The sequence below is a fragment of the Pleuronectes platessa genome, chromosome 4 (genome assembly GCF_947347685.1).
Source record: "Pleuronectes platessa chromosome 4, fPlePla1.1, whole genome shotgun sequence".
In the NCBI taxonomy this organism is placed as follows: Eukaryota; Metazoa; Chordata; class Actinopteri; order Pleuronectiformes; family Pleuronectidae; genus Pleuronectes; species Pleuronectes platessa.
In genome coordinates this window covers 26,820,428-26,840,228 of record NC_070629.1, presented here as the reverse complement: position 1 = coordinate 26,840,228, position 19,801 = coordinate 26,820,428, and the positions used below count along the sequence as shown (strand labels likewise).

At 43.2% G+C, this 19,801-nt stretch overlaps 1 protein-coding gene across 2 annotated transcripts in view; it reads right to left on the bottom strand.

Moving 5' to 3' along the window:
* col27a1b (collagen, type XXVII, alpha 1b) overlaps window positions 1-19,801 on the bottom strand; it is a 61,802-nt gene that overhangs the window by 3,419 nt on the left and 38,582 nt on the right. The window contains exons 18-56 of one of the 2 annotated variants that reach the window (XM_053420180.1): window positions 19,645-19,698; window positions 18,544-18,597; window positions 18,369-18,422; window positions 18,227-18,280; window positions 18,078-18,122; window positions 16,582-16,635; window positions 16,305-16,349; window positions 16,070-16,123; window positions 15,864-15,917; window positions 15,602-15,655; window positions 15,096-15,149; window positions 13,466-13,519; window positions 12,982-13,026; window positions 12,085-12,129; window positions 11,871-11,924; window positions 11,216-11,269; window positions 11,080-11,133; window positions 10,171-10,224; window positions 9,668-9,721; window positions 8,316-8,423; window positions 8,164-8,217; window positions 7,818-7,925; window positions 7,683-7,736; window positions 7,162-7,215; window positions 6,093-6,149; window positions 5,955-6,008; window positions 5,789-5,842; window positions 5,648-5,701; window positions 5,464-5,517; window positions 5,201-5,308; window positions 5,014-5,121; window positions 3,886-3,993; window positions 3,731-3,784; window positions 1,477-1,539; window positions 1,267-1,320; window positions 1,129-1,164; window positions 586-603; window positions 435-470; window positions 20-46 (exon numbers count right to left, since the gene is read on the bottom strand). In XM_053420180.1, the coding sequence (XP_053276155.1) occupies window positions 20-46; window positions 435-470; window positions 586-603; window positions 1,129-1,164; window positions 1,267-1,320; window positions 1,477-1,539; window positions 3,731-3,784; window positions 3,886-3,993; window positions 5,014-5,121; window positions 5,201-5,308; window positions 5,464-5,517; window positions 5,648-5,701; window positions 5,789-5,842; window positions 5,955-6,008; window positions 6,093-6,149; window positions 7,162-7,215; window positions 7,683-7,736; window positions 7,818-7,925; window positions 8,164-8,217; window positions 8,316-8,423; window positions 9,668-9,721; window positions 10,171-10,224; window positions 11,080-11,133; window positions 11,216-11,269; window positions 11,871-11,924; window positions 12,085-12,129; window positions 12,982-13,026; window positions 13,466-13,519; window positions 15,096-15,149; window positions 15,602-15,655; window positions 15,864-15,917; window positions 16,070-16,123; window positions 16,305-16,349; window positions 16,582-16,635; window positions 18,078-18,122; window positions 18,227-18,280; window positions 18,369-18,422; window positions 18,544-18,597; window positions 19,645-19,698 (2,253 nt within the window). Of the gene's footprint in view, window positions 1-19; window positions 47-434; window positions 471-585; window positions 604-1,128; window positions 1,202-1,266; window positions 1,321-1,476; window positions 1,540-3,730; window positions 3,785-3,885; window positions 3,994-5,013; window positions 5,122-5,200; window positions 5,309-5,463; window positions 5,518-5,647; window positions 5,702-5,788; window positions 5,843-5,954; window positions 6,009-6,092; window positions 6,150-7,161; window positions 7,216-7,682; window positions 7,737-7,817; window positions 7,926-8,163; window positions 8,218-8,315; window positions 8,424-9,667; window positions 9,722-10,170; window positions 10,225-11,079; window positions 11,134-11,215; window positions 11,270-11,870; window positions 11,925-12,084; window positions 12,130-12,981; window positions 13,027-13,465; window positions 13,520-15,095; window positions 15,150-15,601; window positions 15,656-15,863; window positions 15,918-16,069; window positions 16,124-16,304; window positions 16,350-16,581; window positions 16,636-18,077; window positions 18,123-18,226; window positions 18,281-18,368; window positions 18,423-18,543; window positions 18,598-19,644; window positions 19,699-19,801 lie in introns of those variants that run through there. The other variant, XR_008338274.1, reaches the window with a different exon arrangement.

Genomic DNA, 19,801 nt, shown 5'->3' with positions numbered 1-19,801 from the left:
TGAAGAGAAACATACTCACAAGTGAAAGGGTAGAACTGGGAAGACCCTAGAGGACAGAGGGAGAAAACTGTTTTAGATTCTGTCCCTGATCTTACAAGCAGCTAATTTAGTTTAAAGTTGGATTCAGGATGCACAAAGACAAAGGATCATTTTCTATTTCATATTCTGACTCTAGATCTGTCTTTTTTTGGTCTGGAAAAATAAACAAAACTAGAAATGTACATGGAGAGCACATAGCGCCACGAAGGCTAACACTCTCCTGGATTTGCCCTTTTCTCCGGATCTGTTCCAAACTGAATGGCATCTTCCTTGCGTCATGCCCCCCCCCCCCCAATTCGAAATTTAAGAGAAATCTTTTCAACAGTTTCTGAGTAATCCTGCTGACCAACAAATAAATAAGCAACAATGAAATCCAAGGATAATGAAGAACTCACCGGTGGTCCTGGTGGCCCACGAGGACCCGAAGACCCCTGAAAATTCACAAGATGAGAAGCTGATCAAGTGATTCATTCTGTTGCTCTCAGCCTGACTTGACCACAGGCCTGAGCGAGGAACTGTGACTAAGCTGCAAGAGGAACTACTCACCCTTGGTCCCTGCAGCCCCTGATGGAAACCAAAGAAAAATGAAATCAATATTCAGAAGCGAACAATTCCACAATAAAAGAAAGAGTCTGAAAGCAGATGTGATATTATTCTGTCATGCACAGCGCAATGTCATCTTCCTGCTACAGATTCAATACCATGTGTTCCATTGCTATTGAATTGCACTTTTGCATCTTTGCAAGCCTACACTCAGAAATCTTATTTCCGCACAGCAAACCCACACGCGTGTGTGTGTGTTGGCATTTCAGCTTTAGAGCTTGTGAATTATGCCCCGTGTACGAGCACTCAACCAACCTCTTTAAAAAACGCTGGAGATGAGCATGCACCCAACATTTATCACCCTGACAGGAATCCACAGCATCTAAGTGTCACTGCGAGTGTAACAACAAACAGTGGAGTACAACAGGAAATGAAAAGTGCTGAAGGCAAAGCGGGCCGAGCGCTGCGCCGTCTCCATACTAAGTATCCTATCCTGTGCTCACAGTACAGACAGAAAGGGATTCATCAAAAAACAGCAGCACGCACCGTCTCCCCCCGACTTCCTTTGTCACCCTGGGGTCCCTGATGGAGAGAAAGGAGACACAGGATCACTCCATCACTGCCGAAAAAGCAGAGGGAACTCGCATAAAGCTCGGCAGAGAGGATGAAATACGAGGTACATACAGGATGGCCGCCGGGGCCAATGATGCCAACGGGACCCAGAGCTCCCTCCATACCCTGGAAAGCAGTGGCATGTTAGTGACTGAGGACACATGTGATGGAGCATCTGATGGAGCGGCGCTTATATTTCATGGCGGCTCTGCAGTTTGTGAGGGTTCAGCTGAAACGCAGCAGAGATAGATGTCACCTGAGGGCCGTTCATCTTCATCTTACCTTTAGACCACGTGGTCCTCTGGGGCCCTGTATCCCTGCTGAGCCAGTGTCTCCCGGAGGTCCCTGGAAACACAAGGGTTTGTTTCATTCATGGATAAGTTATGGTAAATCAAAGGTTAAACCAGTGATGTCAACTATTGGTTTTTGAGAGTTGCCATTTCACTGAGGCCATCTTGGTTTTTTGAAACCAGAAGAAACCATATGGGGTGAGCCTGACTGAGAGCTTAAGGTCACGCCCACCTACACCTGCACCCTGCACCCATTGGACGGGTACTAGCTGTCAATCACAGGATATCCATGCCCCAACCAAGACCATGACTTTACTTCCATTATGTATTCAGTGAAATTTCAAACCAGAATTAACTAACCAGTGATATTTTTTTGGCCTAGATTTCTCTTCAAATGGCAGCTGCCATTGTTAAACACTGAAGCTGCTGAAATGTCTTAAGCTGCAGTTCCAAAAATGGTCACTAGCTGGTGAAAGAAAAATGATTTCCCAATCCCTTACCGACATATTAATACCCGACGACATGTGACATATACTATCATAGTATGCTGTTTGTATGCAATATTTTGACAGGTGTCAATCAAACTAACAGCCGAAGAAAAATCTAAAAAGTGTTTCCCCACAAGAATAAATGCATTTTTTTTTATCTCTGAAGAGTTTGTGGACTTATCCCACTTTAAATAAGTCTATTGAGGCAACAAGTTGATATTACTATCATTAATAAAAACAACATGTCACGATTATTTACTTCAGAGTCTATTGTGTGAAACATCTCACCAGGAAATACCAAAAACCCTCACATATGTGAAACTGGAAACCTGTAAATGTTTAGGAGTTTGGCTCAAAATCACAAATCCAAGTGCTTCCTGATTTTCTGTTCATAAACTTTAATTGACTTACAGCTGCAGCATAATATAAAACCTCCTAATTTCTCATTTCACTTGCCTAATTAACGTTACACGGAACTCTCGGACCTCGATGTATATCCAAGGCTTAGAAAAGAGGCGCGCTTGGGGTCGTGTTTGCTTCTCTAACCACAGTCTCGGTCTATTACCCTCCGGTGGGGCTTACCACTCAGGTTCCCCTGCTCTCCGGAGCGATACGTCCAAACACACGCTTCCAAGCGCTCGTTCACAAATGCGTGCAACGGCGTCACACAGATGTTTTCATATCGTTTATGGCTCCATACGTTCGTCTTTGTGCAACCGGGCAAACAAAACAGTTACCTCCACGGTAGAAACAAATGTGTTGTCTTTGTGATGTGATATTTGCATGGAAACACTTCACCAACTGCTTAATGGAACATGTGCTCCAAGTTTAATCTCAGCAACTGCCGCTGTAGAACTGAAGCGTTTGCAATAATAGTACCACAAGCAACAACGGCCTCTGTTCGATAAATGAAGTAGTTCTGAGGGAGAGGAAAGTTTTGTTTTTAGCAAACGAGCATAAACGGCTTCATCTCTATTTTTTATTTAGAATGAGGTCAATGCTTTCAGGGTTTAACAATGTACTTTTAAGGCCTTTGAAGAAACATTATGAAGATAAGTTAAGACCTCTTTCTTGTCCATGTTGGTTTGAAGACCCATGTTGATTTCATTTTGTAGCTAATGAAATTCAATAAAAGTTACATTAACGTCATGATACATTTTCAGAACTATCAAAGTGTTTAAATTTAAAGATCCAACATTCAGATGAATGATTGGATTTAAAACTTGCTAAGATGACCCGCAGCAGAAACCCTGAAATCCCTCCAAGACCTTTATTTCTGCCTTCACCTTAAACCCATTGCTCCTGAATCTAGACTTATATACTAAGCACTGAACACTAAAGCTCATCTGCTTCCCACTGCTGTTCAACTCCCACTGTGGGAAAATATCCAACGTCACTCTCAGGGTTTTGAATAGAGAGTGGGACTCGAGTGAAGCCCGCTTTGTTTCTTCAGCTGGTAATAATCTACAGAGCCGCAGCGCTGTGAGTGAAGCAGAGTTATGGTGCAGCAGATGTTATCCTGCGGCACGTTACATTAATACCGGAATACCTAACAGCTTTCATACCGTTTTGAGTTAATGTCATGTACCTCCAGACAATTTAAAGCATTTAAACTTCACACAAAAGTACTTAAACTAAAGTTAAACCCGGACATTAAAAGATATCTGACCTTGGGGTTAAGAGCTTGCAGCTCGTGGCTCTAAAGCTCTGACTGACGTGAGGTAATCACTTTGTGAGGGGAACCTGATGGGATCGTACCTTTGGCCCAAAGAGACCGAACACGCCTGGAAATCCTTGTTCACCGTTATCCCCCTGATGCACAGAGAAGGGAAAGTATGACAACCTCCATCACTGCACAAGGACTGGACAGGGGAATGAGCTGCAGTAAATTCCTTTCACAAGTCAGTGCTCACTGGTTGCCCTCGAGGTCCCAGGTCTGCTTGTTTTCCTGGAAGTCCCATCCCACCAATCGAGCCTCTTTTCCCAGATGGACCAGTTTGACCTGGGAGACCCCTCTCACCCTGGAGAACACACAAACACACTGAAAGCACATTCCTCACATCTCGTCACACAACCTCCTGCAGATCACGGCTTTGGATTCTGGAATAATTTGACAATGTGCTTGAGAATGAGATTTCTCTGATTGTGGATTCTTTTCTCACAACATTGTGACGCATTAAGCTTTTAGATAGTTCACTGTAGTGCCTTGGATGGTTTTGCATATTGTTTTTAGGCGGCCATGTTTTTGCCTTCTACTGCTGATGATGAGGATGATGCTGCATTTCAGACTTTTTCTGCACATGGCTATATTCTTGCTTTATTTTTTTCTAGCATTGTTTATAGTCCTGTGATGTGAATACTTGTATTGAGTGTTTGAACTAAACCACAATAAAAAGCTTACAATCTTTCACTGGTTTCCATCAACGGACACTGCATTTAATTCAGACCAGTTAGGAAGCACAAAGCCAGGAGTGGAACCAGGATATAGTCCTGGGCCTAGAACCCTACATTAATCATGTGCCCCTAATGATGTAGAAAACATAAAATGTCCAGATTCAGTTTATTTATGCACATAAATCACCAACACATGATGCAACGTTATGCCCTCACCCTCAGGCTGTGAGGTGAAAACTGCCTCTTACCACAGCTCCAATAAATAAAGCCCCTGTGTTTGTTACAGTCGTGAATATGAACATTTTATATGATATTGTTGAGGCCATATAAATCAAGATTGTGCCGACTCATTGCTCCTTTGCAGCACTAACTCCTTTGCAGCACCAACACTAACTTGAGACACTGTGTAAAGTCTCTGTGCAGACGTTGGCATTAGAGATCAGAAAATGCTCCAAATATAAGAGCAGCATGATGTTGCCCTGGCACTGTGATGCTGCTTTGACAATATCCACTCGATACTGTCAATAAATCTGCTTTGTAATCTTTGGAGAAAAAAAACAAAACGCGTGTGCAATAATTTAAGATGAAACTCTATGTGAATAATGTAAAAACTTAAGAAGTTGCATCTTCTCCTGCATCCCTCTCACCTTTGGTCCGAAGGAGCCTTGACTTCCAGGAAGCCCGGTCACACCACTTTCCCCCTGCAGCCCAGGTTTTCCAGGTAAGCCCACTTCTCCATCTTCTCCTTGCTCCCCCTTCCGACAAAGAAAGCAATAATCAGAGCTGATATTCATTTAATTTAGCAAAACAATAAGTGCTCTGATCTGTCCTCACCTCGACTCCTTTACCTCCATCTCTACCAGGCAGCCCGTCTATTCCAGGCAGCCCCTCGAGTCCCTCCCTGCCCACCACTCCCCGTGGGCCAGGAGGACCCACTGGACCCTTGTGACAGACAATCAAAAGTGTTTATATATATGTATTCATAGTTACACATCGCTTGACTGTGAGTTCAAGTCACAACAGATTTAGTTTATTTAGTCCAATGTCACAAATCCTCCTCAAGACAGTTACGTCTGAGTACAACGCCTCCAACTCACTGGTGGTCCTCTGGTCCCAGCTGCGCCTGTTGCCCCCGATTTTCCTTTCTTACCCTGGAGTGTAAAGAGTTCATGTTGCACAGTTCATGACATGGTTGCATGACAGAAAGTAAAGTCCAATAACACTGCAGTGAGTTTTCTCATCCATAAACAAAAATCATGCCACTTTTATTTACGTCCTTACTTGATCACCTTTGGATCCTTTCATCCCTGGTCTTCCCTTTGGCCCAGTATGTCCCTGAAACGATCATTAGTGTTTGATTTGGATTTTGTTGGACAGTCTGACTGAGTTTTACAATTCTAGAAAAATAAATTGGATACTTACAGGAAGCCCGGTGGCACCAGCTTCACCTCTCTTTCCATCAAAGCCTAGTTGACCCTAGAAAAAGAACATTTCTGCAGTTCAGTGTATAGAACATTACTTAAACATCATTGACTCTCCACCTGCAGACAAATGCAATTGGAACAATAATTGTTCTTATTTCACTTACAATGTGTCCCGTGTCACCTGGCTCTCCTCTCTCCCCTCGGTCTCCAGGAGGACCCTGGATTCATATAGAAACAAATCAATGAAACCTTCCAGAACCCCGCTAACAGACAACACAAACACGTCCATGTGAGAAACTCACTCTGTCACCTTGGGGACCTGCAGGACCTTCTACCTTGCTGTCATCCCCCTGTTCGCCCTGAACAAGCAACACAGGGACACACAAACAACCACAATCAATGGCATTTCCCCCCAAAAACCTAATGGTCTGTGCAAAATCAATGCATGCTTTGTTTGAAGCAGTATAACAATCGTCCACTCTCTTTTTGCATGAACAGCAAATCATTGCATGTGCTATTACCCGCAATGATCCCATTTCCCATAATGGTGCCAGTGTCTGTTCCAGTGTCTTGATGGAATTTATTAACCAAAAGCCACAAATGTGTGTATGATTTTATTAGTCATGTGTTGTGCATGTGTCAGATTAAACCAAGGCCGGGAGGCATCAGAGAGCAGGACGCTGGTTATCAATGTCCAGGAGACGAGCAAAACTGACACTCACACAGGGGACAATGGGGAAATGGTGCATTTAACAGAACCGTGATAGGATCTGTTCTCATCTGCAGCGTGGTTCAGCGTCAGGGTTACCTGGCTCTCAATTGAAAATCATACATTTTGTAATTACCTGTATAATAGCGTGATATTGATTCAATTATAAAGCAGGCACGGCCATCGTTTTGAGGATATTGGCAAAGAGAATACAACAAACAGCCGCGTCCAGATGGCTTCTGCCCAGGGACTTACAAAAAATGCAAATTAGCGTCTCGCTAAACTCTGCTGCAGTGTGTTCTATCGTGTGCTGCTCCTGTCAAATAAACACAAATTATGGTTCTAATATCCCCCAAAATAATGAGCAGGGGAGTCCAGGTGCTTGGCTAATTATATACATTTGACAGCGCTTAGTTAATTGGATGTGTCCTAGTTCTTATCATCGATCAAATTAGGGAGGAGTTGAGGAATCCTGCAAGGACAACAGGACGGACAGAGGAAGCACTAATTAGGGACACGGCTGAAGTTTCCATGCATCACACAAACTGACCATGTAGTTAAAGGCAATGGGCTGCATGTTAAATAATGCAGCCATTACAGGCCCCTGGAGCTCCTCCAGTGCAGACAGCCATTAGGAACAGCAAATACGTTTGTGAATGTACCTTTTCACCTTTCGGCCCAGGAGGTCCCAGTGGGCCCTGTGGTCCCATGTGACCCTGTGACAAGAAACAGAGTTAGTAACTGAATCATATTTTAGAACCGTAACTTGCACTGTAACTCACATCCAGTCAATTAACAATTTGATTTTACCTTAGTATTAGATGTGTAAGTATTAGGTCCTAACACAAGAAGTCAGACTAACAACATATACACCAGTTTTAGAACAGACAGCAAACCTGAACACCAACTAGCAGTACAGTAGCATCAGACTAGTTTTTCCAGTTCACCCAAAAAATGACGGTTTATTCTTTAGCAGAGGATACACAAAACATTATCTACTTTATAATGAATAATAGGAAGTTATATTAAATAGAAATAGAAAAAGGATGATTCATAGATCAAGTTCAATGGCCTTGGTCACAGTTTTCAACATTTTGGATTTGACAGCAGCAGAGTTTTGGAGGTTCCCTCATAACTTCCTTCAAGGAGACGTATCACTCCACCACTGAGATGAACTGCTCACCTCGTAACCTGATAAACCCGGGTTTCCTTGTTGGCCCATTCTCCCCGGTGCACCCTTGGGAAATTATACACATATATTTAGTCCACATCCGCCAACCAACCAATCAAGTGCTTCAATTCGCTGTTGAGAACTCACCACTGGTCCGATAGTGCCTCTTGTTCCCTTCTGTCCAGGAAACCCCATTCCTCCGTGCTCACCGATTGGCCCGGTCTCTCCCAGGTGACCTTGGTGACCCTTGCTCCCCTGGAAAGAGGCCGTCAATGAGCAGGTATGCAGTGAATCTACAGAGCTTCCCTGAACAGCTGTGTGTGTTATTTGTGTTGTTTGACAATTTCAAACATTTAATACGAAAAGTCTGCCTGACGAGCAGCGTTTACAGCGAGATATGAGAACTATTCAACTCCTCCTACAGGAGAACAAACTCACAGGCATCCGAGAAGGAAAGGTGCATTTTAGCCTCGAGCAAAGTGAGCTGACAAACCTTTTGTCCTGGTTTTCCTCTTTCACCGAGTGTGCCGGGTTTCCCCTCCTGGCCCTTGGAAAGAAAATTGAACGTGGGCTGTAAGTGGACAGAAGGAGCCGCCTATTCACAGGAATTGAATGAATTTCTGAGTCAGCTGATGAGACACTCACCCTCACACCAACCAGTCCAGGGGGCCCGGGAGGTCCTTCCTTTCCTTTCAGGCCAATTTCACCCCACTCACCTGTGGCCCCCTCCGGACCAGCTTCCCCCTTTTCACCCTGAGAACAGCAGAACAAGTCTATGAGCAAAAGGTCAGTGTACAACTGTGTAGGAGCTTGATTTTGAAAAGCTTTGCACGTTTTATACAACATCTTAAATTGAATCCAGTGTACAAAGGCCACCGCTGACACGAAGCCTGGACAGGACAGATGTGAGCTCTATGTTAAGGTCTTCTGAGTTAGCTGCAGTTTCTACAGTGACGGCTCAGACAGGTACACAACAGTCTGTAACTTTAAACTACATCACAGTGATTTGACATGTTTTTTAGATGCTACCATCATGAATCACTTCACCATTCATGTTGCCAAGACTTATATGTATATATGAAATATACAAAAAGATACATATATCCCAATCTGGCACAAAGAGTTATTTTGTGTAAGAAATGGATGCGGACAGAAAAAGTTAAATATGTTTATAGACAATGTTTCTCTTTGTTTCCTAAAGCTCTGTAGTACTTTGTAAAAAATTGGTTCTCCTTGATAAACACTTAATATTATCCCATCGACACACCATGTGTTCTAGACTGCAAATTAACACAACTATGATTATCCATTCTCCTAATACTTCACAGTTAAAGCTGTTAAATCTATCCATCCGGAGCGGCTGTGTTTTCCAAGCAGGAGCTGCACTCAGGCCAAGAACCCCTCTGAGAAGTTGACTCTCCTGACTAAGACAAAACACTGCGTCCAGAACCGAGACGAACACTCAGGTTGACTCTGTTCTAATCCCCCGTGTCCTCCCCTGTGTCCTCTCCTGTGTCCTCTCCTGTGTCCTCCCCTGTGTCCTCCCCTGTGTCCTCTTCGCTCACATTGGACCATCGTTTCCAAACCCAATGCTGCTTGTGGCTCCGGCTGTTTGTGGCCGTCCTTCCAGCAGTTTGGCTCCGACCAGTAGATCTGCTTTTTGTGCTTTCTTTTGTTTCTTTTTGTGTGTGTGTGCTGTCACAATCCTTCCCAGACAGTAGAGCTCTTAAAATAGCCGCTCTATCTGTTTTCAACTAAGCGTCAACACAATGCAGCTCCAACTGTGCAAAGGGGCAAACAACACGCAACTAGCTCTAATGAGAAGGAGCCTCTGCAATAAACAGACCACCAGTTCATGGGGTTCACAGACTAACAGCTTCAGGACAGGGAGGAAAAACATTAATGTTGAAATCAGTGACAATGTGATTACTATTTGCTGTGGCTGATGATGCATGTCTCTAATTCTCATTTACAGTTTATTTTATTGTCGCACTTGCCTTGGCTCCATCTGGTCCACTTGGTCCAGCCTCCCCATCGATGCCTGGCTCTCCCTGATAGACAAATTATAAAAACATTACGGATGCAACCAGGGACGTTGGACCCTCAGTCACAGTTGGGGGGCGCTGACAGAGGATTTATATTATTATGACCTCATATTAAATGCAGAGCGATCGGGCCACACACGTGATTACAGCTGTAATTTGAACTCTACATCATCGGGTATAAGTCCCGATACTGTTTCCCTTGCAGTTACACCCCTTGCAAGTAGGGGGTGCTCCACTCCCCTCTGCACCCCTTCTCCCAGTGCCCCTGGTTGAATCATGTTTCCACGACACAGGGACGGTTATCACGTCAAATACATTCATGCATCAAGCACATAGCAACACTCTTAGTTCAAATTAATAAAAAACTATGGTTATACTCTGTGTTGCAAGTGACTCGTCTACTTCTGAATATTATTGAATAAAAATTCACTGACAGAAACCCATTGGATACTCACTCTCTGGCCAATCAGACCCTGCTCTCCCATGATGCCATGCAGACCAATGAAGCCCTGCCAGAAGAAGGAACAGGATGTTACTGATGTGTCTCCCGATGAGCCGCCTTTGGTTTTGTTTCCACTGGAGCTATTCTGACCAGTTTCTCCTCAGTAATAGAGACGAGTATTGAATTATCACTGAACCCCCGAATCTGGAGGTTTGCAAAACTTCATTTTGAATAAAGAAAAAGGAGAACAAATAAAACCCACAATAATCTAATTTGATCGTCCACCTCAGTGCACAATAAGCTTTTTCAGTTTTATTTGCCAAAACTTCAAATTGAAAACTGGAGATGTGATTTCTGATTGGGCTTTGATAAACTCTATAAACAGATTTTTAACGAATCTGGCGGCGAGGGCCGGATTCGTCTGGTTTCTGTTTCTACTGTGACCAAAAAATGTTTTAGCTTTGGTTTCTTCCTGGTGAACAGTGTCTGTGTGTGTGGAGAACTAAAAAGGATGAACAAATCAAATTGCAGATGGCTTGTTAATGGAGATTAGCCAAAATGTTGTGTGTGCTTTAAACCGAGATAACAAGTATCAGTGTTTGTGTTTTGTGTTGAGACACATTAAACTAGTGTGATTAAAGAAACTAAACAATTTACGATGAACACCAGAAGCCCCCGAAATATTGGCCGTTGTCCCCAGAGGTTAAGATTTCATCAGAGTTGGATGTTGGATTATATTTTTATTTACAAAATATAATTCAAAATGTCTGATCTTGCTCCCAGGACTGAAACACAAACATGGTTTCATGAAGTGAGAGCCCACCGCCACATCCATTACTATTTACTACAGCAAAGGTTGCTGTAATGTTATCATCCACCAGATCAATCAATAAACATTTCCATATCATATTATCCTCTTCACCTTCTCCCCAGTTTCACCAGGCGGTCCTCTCTCTCCATCCTTCCCTGGTGGACCCTGTCAGAAAACAAACTTTACTTCTCAGCGCTAATGTAAAAGTCAGTGGGAGCTCTGCCACCGGCCGTTTGATCCAACTCACCGTTGGCCCCATCTCCCCCAGGGGCCCGATCGTTCCCTGTGGCCCTGCTGGCCCCTGCGGCGACAGAAGTACAGGCATCAATACGAGGGTTAAGAGAACTCTGTAATCTTGGACAACACCTCTGAAAGTGACGGCAAAGGGGGAAAAATATGGAAAGAAATAAGAAACCGGCCAGAAAAGTGTGGATTTGTGGAGATAAGTTAATCTGCAGGGCTAAGAGCTTTGAAACAAGGAGCCAAAGCTTGTGTAAGGGATGGAAATGGGCCGACCGTTATCGAGGCACATTCAGGCTACAATACAGCTGCCGCTCCAGGAAGAGGAGGTGTAAATCAAATTGTCTCAGACTCACTTCTCAGCTTGTGTCTGTGAAACTCGGGCAAATAATAAAAGGGGAAAAAGGAAAAGGAAGAGGATAAGGACGAGCAAGACTGTGGGTTTTGAGGATTCACTGAATAAAAGATGTCAAAGTTGAGATTGAGAGTTTCTGTGTGAGGGGAAGAAGACGGGACAGTCACAGGTGAGACTCTATTTGCGGCCTACATCCACTTTGAGTTTCTTCTACTTCCAAATATGTACATAGCTGCATCAGACAGAGAGAACAAACTAAGAAAAATAACATTTATTTTGAAATATGGAACCAAAACCATCAACTCACAGGCTCTCCTGCAAATCCTTTGGCTCCTGGAGGCCCTGAGTATCCTTGAATACCCTGAAAAGAATACAGTTGTTTATAACAGTGTAACCACAGCTGGTATTCATACACATGTTGAACACCCACTAACAGAAACCACACAACTCTCTCCCCTATATCCACCACAATGTCTTCGCCCCAATAATCCAGTCAGAGCTGTTTAGCCCCAATCACTTACTGGAAATCCCTGAGGCCCGGATTCTGCTGCCTCGCCGAGCTTCCCCTGCAGCGACACCACAAGAACAAAGAGGTAGGTTCAGTCAGACTGGTTTTAATGGTGCTGTCCTAGTCTGATATCATCGGCATACATTTGAAATGGACTGCATTAATATAGCGTTTCTTCACGTTTAAAGGTACCAATGTCTCATTAACCAATTCACCACACTAAGGGAGTCTATACAGCTTTTCAAACAGCCACCAGGTGAGACTCAGGGTTCAGTGTCTTGCCAAAGGGCACTTCGGCACGTGCATTGGAGGAGGAGCCATCCATCCAACCACTGGGCTTCATGCAGGCAAGCCTTACATAATGGAATTATTCTAGCTTGGGTGCATCTGAATAAATGGGAGGATCTATCATTTATTTATCTATTTTTTATTTCCTTGAACGTATGGAGATAGGGTGATGGCCTTGGTGGAGGTGTGTGCTCTCCCTCGAGGGCCCTTCTCATTTCCAATAATTGGCTGTTTTGCACAACTGAATGATGCTACAGGTTCACAGACCAGTTGAGGATGCACAAACATCTGTCCGTCACAAAGAAAGAATTAAAGAACAACCATTTTAGTGTTATTCGTTCTTTATTAGCCGTTTTAATAGATGTTTGTCCTACTCGACGATGCACTGTGGGAAATAACAAGAGTGCAGCTAATTTACTGCAAGAATGTTTCTCCTCCACTGCTCTAATGAGGAATTTCTCTCATTAGGACTAAAGTTTCGACATCATTTATCCGAGATTCTTATTTCTGCAGCCCAGAGAGAAAGAATGACCAAATGTGCTCAAGCCAGAATCCCCACTAAAGCTGCTGATAATGTCATAACAGTTTTGAATGGAAAGTAAAGACGCCAGATTTTTCTTACCATCTCTCCAGGGAGGCCCAATTTTCCTGGTGGACCGTCGGGGCCCTGCAACGGAAAAAACATCCACATCAGTAAAAAACCGAGCTTTCGAAAGTCCCCAGAGTTAAATTGTTCCCGTCTTCGAAGCACAACCGGCGACATCAATATTTCAGGACTCTTGGATTTAACGTTGCGCTGTAAAGATTTGCAAGTTAACGAGTGTCCTCTGAAGATTCTTTAGATGTTAAAAATAGTTAATAATTACAGACTGCTGAACAAAGCTGCTTTGAAAAGTTCTCGTGATTCTTTTTTCCCTCCGTGAAGAAAAAACTTGAGTCATTTTGTTTATCATCACTTTGCATGGGAGAGATTTGATGAGTGCAATTAGGAGGCTTAGGGCCCGACGTGGCTCGAAGGCACTTTGGCAGGAAAAGTAACATTATCAACAATTAGACACACAATTGAGCTTTTTTATTAACTTTGACTTTTTTCACTATGTGCTCACCTTTATTCCTTCAGAGCCTTTCTCCCCCACCGGGCCATCGGGACCCCTTGGACCCTGCACAGAGACATACAGTAAGTTGGCACTGATGAATAGCTTTGGAGAACCTGGCCTCTAACAGACCGAGGCACATGTTGTTTAATCCATCTAGTCAGTGAATTTAGCCGAGTCAATCTCCATTCAATCTCCGCTCAGTAGAGCCTGGGAGGCAGTCTCCCTGTTTTCTAGTGAACTTTGCGTTTACCCACACTGCAGTGACACGATCGAAGATTGTGGAGCGGTTTTGCAAATACTTGGCATTTGTGATTTAGCTCCAACACTGTGCCCAATCCCCACTGTGTGGACTTTGTCCCCCCCCCCCCCCTCCCCCCAGTCCTTCCAGCATCACACAGAGTGGCGTCGCCTGCACACTGGGGTTATTGTAAAGACGCCCCAGGAAAAGGTCACAATAATCCTGTAGCTGATTCATCCTTCAGCTTTTTAAAAAGTGAACCGAGCTATATGCTGTCAGAAAACATTAAAGGACTGAAAGCTGCTTAAGTGAACTGAGCAGCACCAGAGCAGAACACAGCTCCTTCCTATGGAGGCCCTTACTGATAACTGTTACTGAGGAAAAGCTGTTGTATCTCTGTATGTGGCTTCCTGTCATTATCTGTGTTCTTAAAGCTTCTCAAATTAAATAGAAATAGATAAATCCACTGGACACAGTTATTTCATCAGATGCCCCGTGAATTTCATGATCAGCTATTTACAGGGGACTGTACATCATGATAAAAAACCCTTAACAAACAAAGTAAAAGAAAGTAAGGAATAAGAATAACACATATTCCTTTTACTCCTTGCCGTGGATCACATTTTAGTGTGTCCCAAGGAATAAGGTTGTAATCCACTTTTTCTGAAGGTAATGTCACTTTTCTTTTAATTGAAACAAATGTGCACAGGAAAAGGTTATCACTGGTTTTTATCCCTATTCCAACTGTGACTTACTTTGTAATTAGGAGAATGGTGTTTAATCATCCTGGTCTGAAAATCTAATTTCCAAAGCCTTGATGTAATTTTCAGCCATTAGACTTATTCAATATTGCATTTGAGACTGCTTGTAATATTAGGGGGGGGAGCCGTGTTAAACAAATCCAGAGAATGAAAAGCCTTAATTACACCGCTTATTCATGTTACATCAATTATTCATTCAGTCTGATGATCCCGCTGCGCTGGAATCAGTGGAATTATCCCGAGCTCATGGCAGACACAGCGACGCACACACGTTTCCAGGTCCCGACTCTCCAGGCTGTTTCTGGAGCAGCGTGTCGGGACAAGCTCATTAGCATATTATAATTCCTCTGCTTTACTAAAACATGGTTCCACGTGTTGTGTCTGTGTAGAAGTCGTTTTCGATGGTTTGTTTCGATTGATGTCGGATTCACATTTACACAGAAACAGTTCTTCCAGTTATTCAGAATAGAACCTTGTCGCAGTTTACTCCACTTGGATCTTCTGCAAATATAAAATCGCTGTCACGACGCTTGTGGCTTTGTGAAGCTGGAGTTTAATGCTGAAGCTGTGATGGAGACATTTGGTTGTAGAGTGAACTGTTGTGTTGTATCCTTCGTTGACACAGATTTCAGTTACTTGCCATGATGCCTTTGGGCCCTCGGATGCCGATGGATCCCTGTGAACCAGGAGGCCCCTGAATGTGAGGGAAGAAATAATATTTGAGTTTTACTATATCAAACTATGGAAACTAAGATATAAGGGACAGTGTCTAAGTCATAGATACAGTAGAATAACCTATTTTTATCATAATGTCATCTGTCAAAGCTGCTTTTCAATGTGTTTATAGATGATATGTTGAGTTAATAATACATTTTTCTAAGCTTTCAGGGCCGGTTTATGATTTAAAACTAGTTCTGAATCTGTTATTTCTCTCCTCCTCAGAAATAAAATGTCTTATAGTCATTATATTATTATTATCTCAAAAGAGAGACACAATATGATTTAAAAACAGCCTCTCAACTTTCAATCATAACGCAGTTAAGCAGTTTTTCCGACATGACTTATCAAAAACGTCTGTTCTGTAAACAATATAACTGAACAGTCATCTCCCATAAAGCTGTGAGGACAGTGAACTGGTGAACTTACTGGGATCCCTTGTTCTCCACATGGCCCAGTCTCTCCAGGTATTCCAGTGTGACCCTGACGGACACAACGTTACTTAAACGATGAATCTATATTATTCCGACACATCGTGAATTTGCTCTTTGATATCTGACCTTGAATTAATCCTCGTATCGGACGAATATTATTTAATCAGTCTCTCTTAACAAATCACACCCCCTTTCCTTACGTATGCAGAATTGAACGCCCCATGGTACGAGAGACGGGGTCCAGACTTACTCCTTACCATCGGCCCCCGTTCCCCTGGCGGCCCAGGGGTGCCCGTTTGCCCTCGATCCCCCTGAGAAATTAAAAGCAACAGTCAGAGAGTTCATTTTGAGCACAGATCACACGCTAGATGGACAGACAGAGATTCATCAGATTAAAGTTGGCGTTGGACACGACACCAGATCGTGACGCTAGCAGACCGTGACAAATTGAGACCGTGCTAACCTTTTCTCCGGCGATACCCGTCTCTCCAGCAGGCCCGATGAAACCAGGCAGTCCCTGAAGGAGAGAGAACACGCTGTCATGACCGACTCTTATTAGTTCTACTGAAGTTATATTTCCCATAATGGTGCTGCTCAGCTTTGGGGCCCCCGACAAAAACTGACACACACACACATAGACATAGACACACACTTAGCATCAAACAGAAATCAGCAGAAAGAGGGAGAAAAGCCTTTACCCTCTCGCCAAGCTTTCCGACCTCGCCAGTTATCCCAGTCTCGCCCTACAGCAAAGCAGCCAATTAGCATATCACAAACTTATTCATGCCTTTCGTTTTTAGTTCAAATCAGTGGAAATGTGCTCGGAGGCCCCGTTCCCCTGTGGTAACGGAGGATTAACATCTAATTTACACATATTCAGATGATGTATTATCATAAAAGAGAACCGGGGAGAGACTGTTCAGTTATGGATGTCAGTGGTTTTGGCGGCGGATGTGAGAGACTGGTGGGTCTGACCTTGAGTCCATCTGGGCCCGTCAATCCAGGGAATCCCTGCCTCCCAGGTCTGCCCTGAACAGAAAGCATAAAATGACACAAGGAAGTGTACCGCAGCTCCACACAACGCACACAACAACAGAGTCTCCGGTTGTGTGTGGTTCCTCGCTGCCTCGAGAGGCCGCGGCACAGAACCGACCGACAACTGCTGCCAAAACAACAACAACAACAACAACTTCATCCCTTTTTAAAAAAAAAACGAAATTATCCTGCAAACAAAGAGTTTTGTTTTCAGCATCAAAGCATCTTATTATCACTGAAGCCACCGGGTCATTTGTGTTTGTTTGCAGTAATCACCTGTGGGTTCCACTGCTGGGAAATAACAGACTGGAAGTTAACCATTGCAAAAATAGTGTCATTGGAGAAGTGTCCTTTGTTGTTTAGTGTGGGACGACTCCAAACAGACACTTCACTGGACCCAGAGAGTCACTGAGGACTCGGATCCAAGATGTAGAGCAGCTCAAAGCCTCTCTGACAATTATAAAACCATAAATTCGCCTCCACCGTGTTCAGGTTATAGACTATAAATAAAGATGGAGGACGAGTCTCTGCTTCCTTCCACTATCCAGAGATGAAGCCATGATATACTGATTGTAACCTGAGCAGATACAACCAAAGGATGGAGATGTGGTATCAAGGTCCTACTGATACACATGCTCAACCAATCACAAGTCAGTCTCAGCTGTCAATCATGACGTTCCCCTCCTTCAATTACATCATGACAAATTATGAGATTGTTTATAAAGATGGACGACGTGACTGCTCCCTAAAAGTGAAGCCAAATCATGTGGATCACCCCCTGGTGGCTGTGTACAGTGTTGTTCATGTACTCCTCCATGTTAGCAGATGGAACCAAACTAAAATATGAAAAATAAATAAATACAAAAATGGCGTCTGTCATTTAAGGTGGATCTTATATCACTGATGTTTGTTCAAGTGTTCATGTTTCCATTGAGTTTGGTTTTTAACCGCTATGATTGACAGCTGAGATGATTGAAAAGCAAGATGGCGACACCTACAGGAAGAAGTTGATATTTATGAGTCGTCATAAATCTACATATGGTGAAGAGATATTTGAAAAACAAACCATAAAAGGGACCAGTTGATTTATCTCACAATTTCCGTAATTTAAATATTCATATCATAATTCAAGAATTTTACGAATCAGTCATCACATTAAACTTTATTTGACGGTAGCTGACAGTGACTGACAGCTGCTTACAATATGTTTTAGAGTGGTTTCTTCTTTATGATAGAAAAGGGCAGCCAATAGCAATTTAGAACAACAGAGCGATCAGTCAGCGACAGACTGTCTGTCCATATGAGACCGTAGATTGCAAATGAGACGTGTGGTGCTATTGTGTAGAATGGCTCGTGGTCTGGGGTGTGTGTAGAGGACGCTGCATGATTATGGTGCCTTGGTGTTTTCTAACTGGTCCCTGGGTTCATCCACTCACCTCGAATCCAGCGGGTCCAGCTGGACCGACTGGTCCCTCATCTCCCTGAAAACATAAAATCGTTGTGGAGGATGAAGGGGAAGAACAAACGTCTTTATCTCCACTTCTATCTCTTCTGTAAAATATCAACACACCAAAGTCAAACTCACCTGAAGTCCAAGATTTCCTCTCGGACCTGGCAAACCGCTAAGCCCCTGCTTCGCCTGTGGATGAGAAAACCCAAGATCAACTTTCACTGCATTTCTCAAGCTTGACGCTTTATGTCTCAGTTGTAAAATCCACTCGGCTGACCTTGGGTCCTTCGGGGCCGTTTTGACCTGGTGGGCCGATGTCCCCTGGAAAGCCCTGACAGAGAATAAACCAAAACTACATCATCACACAGTTTCATACTTTCCTGCATATTACAACATAGAGGCAGTATAAATATGCATCTTGTCAAAATATTAGTAAATACAATCTGTTGTACCTCTGGGCCAAGAGGGCCAGGTAAACCATCCGGGCCCTTTTCCCCAGGTTTGCCCTAAGAAATGTCACAAAGAATCAATAATAAAGTAATAATTTCAGTGACATATAACATAACTTTCAATTATTCTGTTCACATTATTTGTATTATTAGTATTTAATTAGTATTTCTTTGATTAATGTATTTTTTCTCATCATATCCTATCTCACACATCAGTCAACCACCAAATAACTTCAGCTCATGCAGGAAACATAATCAAGTAAAACTGAATCTGATATTACCCTGAAAATAATAAGAAATCTCTTAATTCAAAGTAATTTTGGGAACATTATGTTGAAGTTACAAGGAACCAAACCACTGGAGCTCAGAGAGGAGGAGTGAGTGGAGCTCAGGTGGTGGGAACAGCTGAGATCACTGGTGTCAGGATGCAGATCTCATGCAGCAGCGCCAAAGCAAGCGGGTTTTCCCAGGAATCTCAAAGCAGATCAGCGAGCACTCAACATATTAAGGACACTTAGGAGCACGTGTGCCAGCTGCCGTGCCGAGCGACGGATTAGCCGTAACGCTCAGGGAACATTCAGACTTGGAATTTGCCCGTGTCCTGCTCTCTGAGCGGGTTTGCTTGTGGTCATTGAGCTTACATTTCTTCAACTGAAATTCCCTCTAAGCACGAGCGACAGAAAATCTGCTTTTCAATACATTTGAAGAATTCCACTCATTGTTCTTCCTGAGCACCGGAGGTTTTTAAATCGGCTGCATTGTTCGGAGTTTTGAGTTATTTCAACACTACATTTTTTATCGGAAGCAGCTAAAGCAGAAAAAAAATCAGATTAGTACTTTATTAATCATTTATTGATCGCTCACAGTGTTTTACATCCTGAGAACACAGATGCAAGCAAAGCAGTTAAGCATGAAAAGAAGTTCCTAGATGTAAAGAGTAAATATGATGTTTTTATGAAAGTGTGGAGCTGAAGTGTGCTCTCACTAATCACAGAGTAAATGTGCAGTCTGATCAAGGAGATCCAAACTTTTTAACTACATGTTGTGTTATGTTGTTGTTGTTTCTTGTTCTCTGCTGGCAGTGGGGGTTTGAGAGTAGCCTACCTGCGGTCCAGGTTTTCCACGGGGACCAAGTAACCCAGGTGAGCCACGAATACCCTGTCACATAAAATAGACAAATCACATCAATAACAATGTTGATATGATACAAAAACACCAAAAACCACAACATGCGCTTGTCCAGTAGAAGTAGGGAATCGAA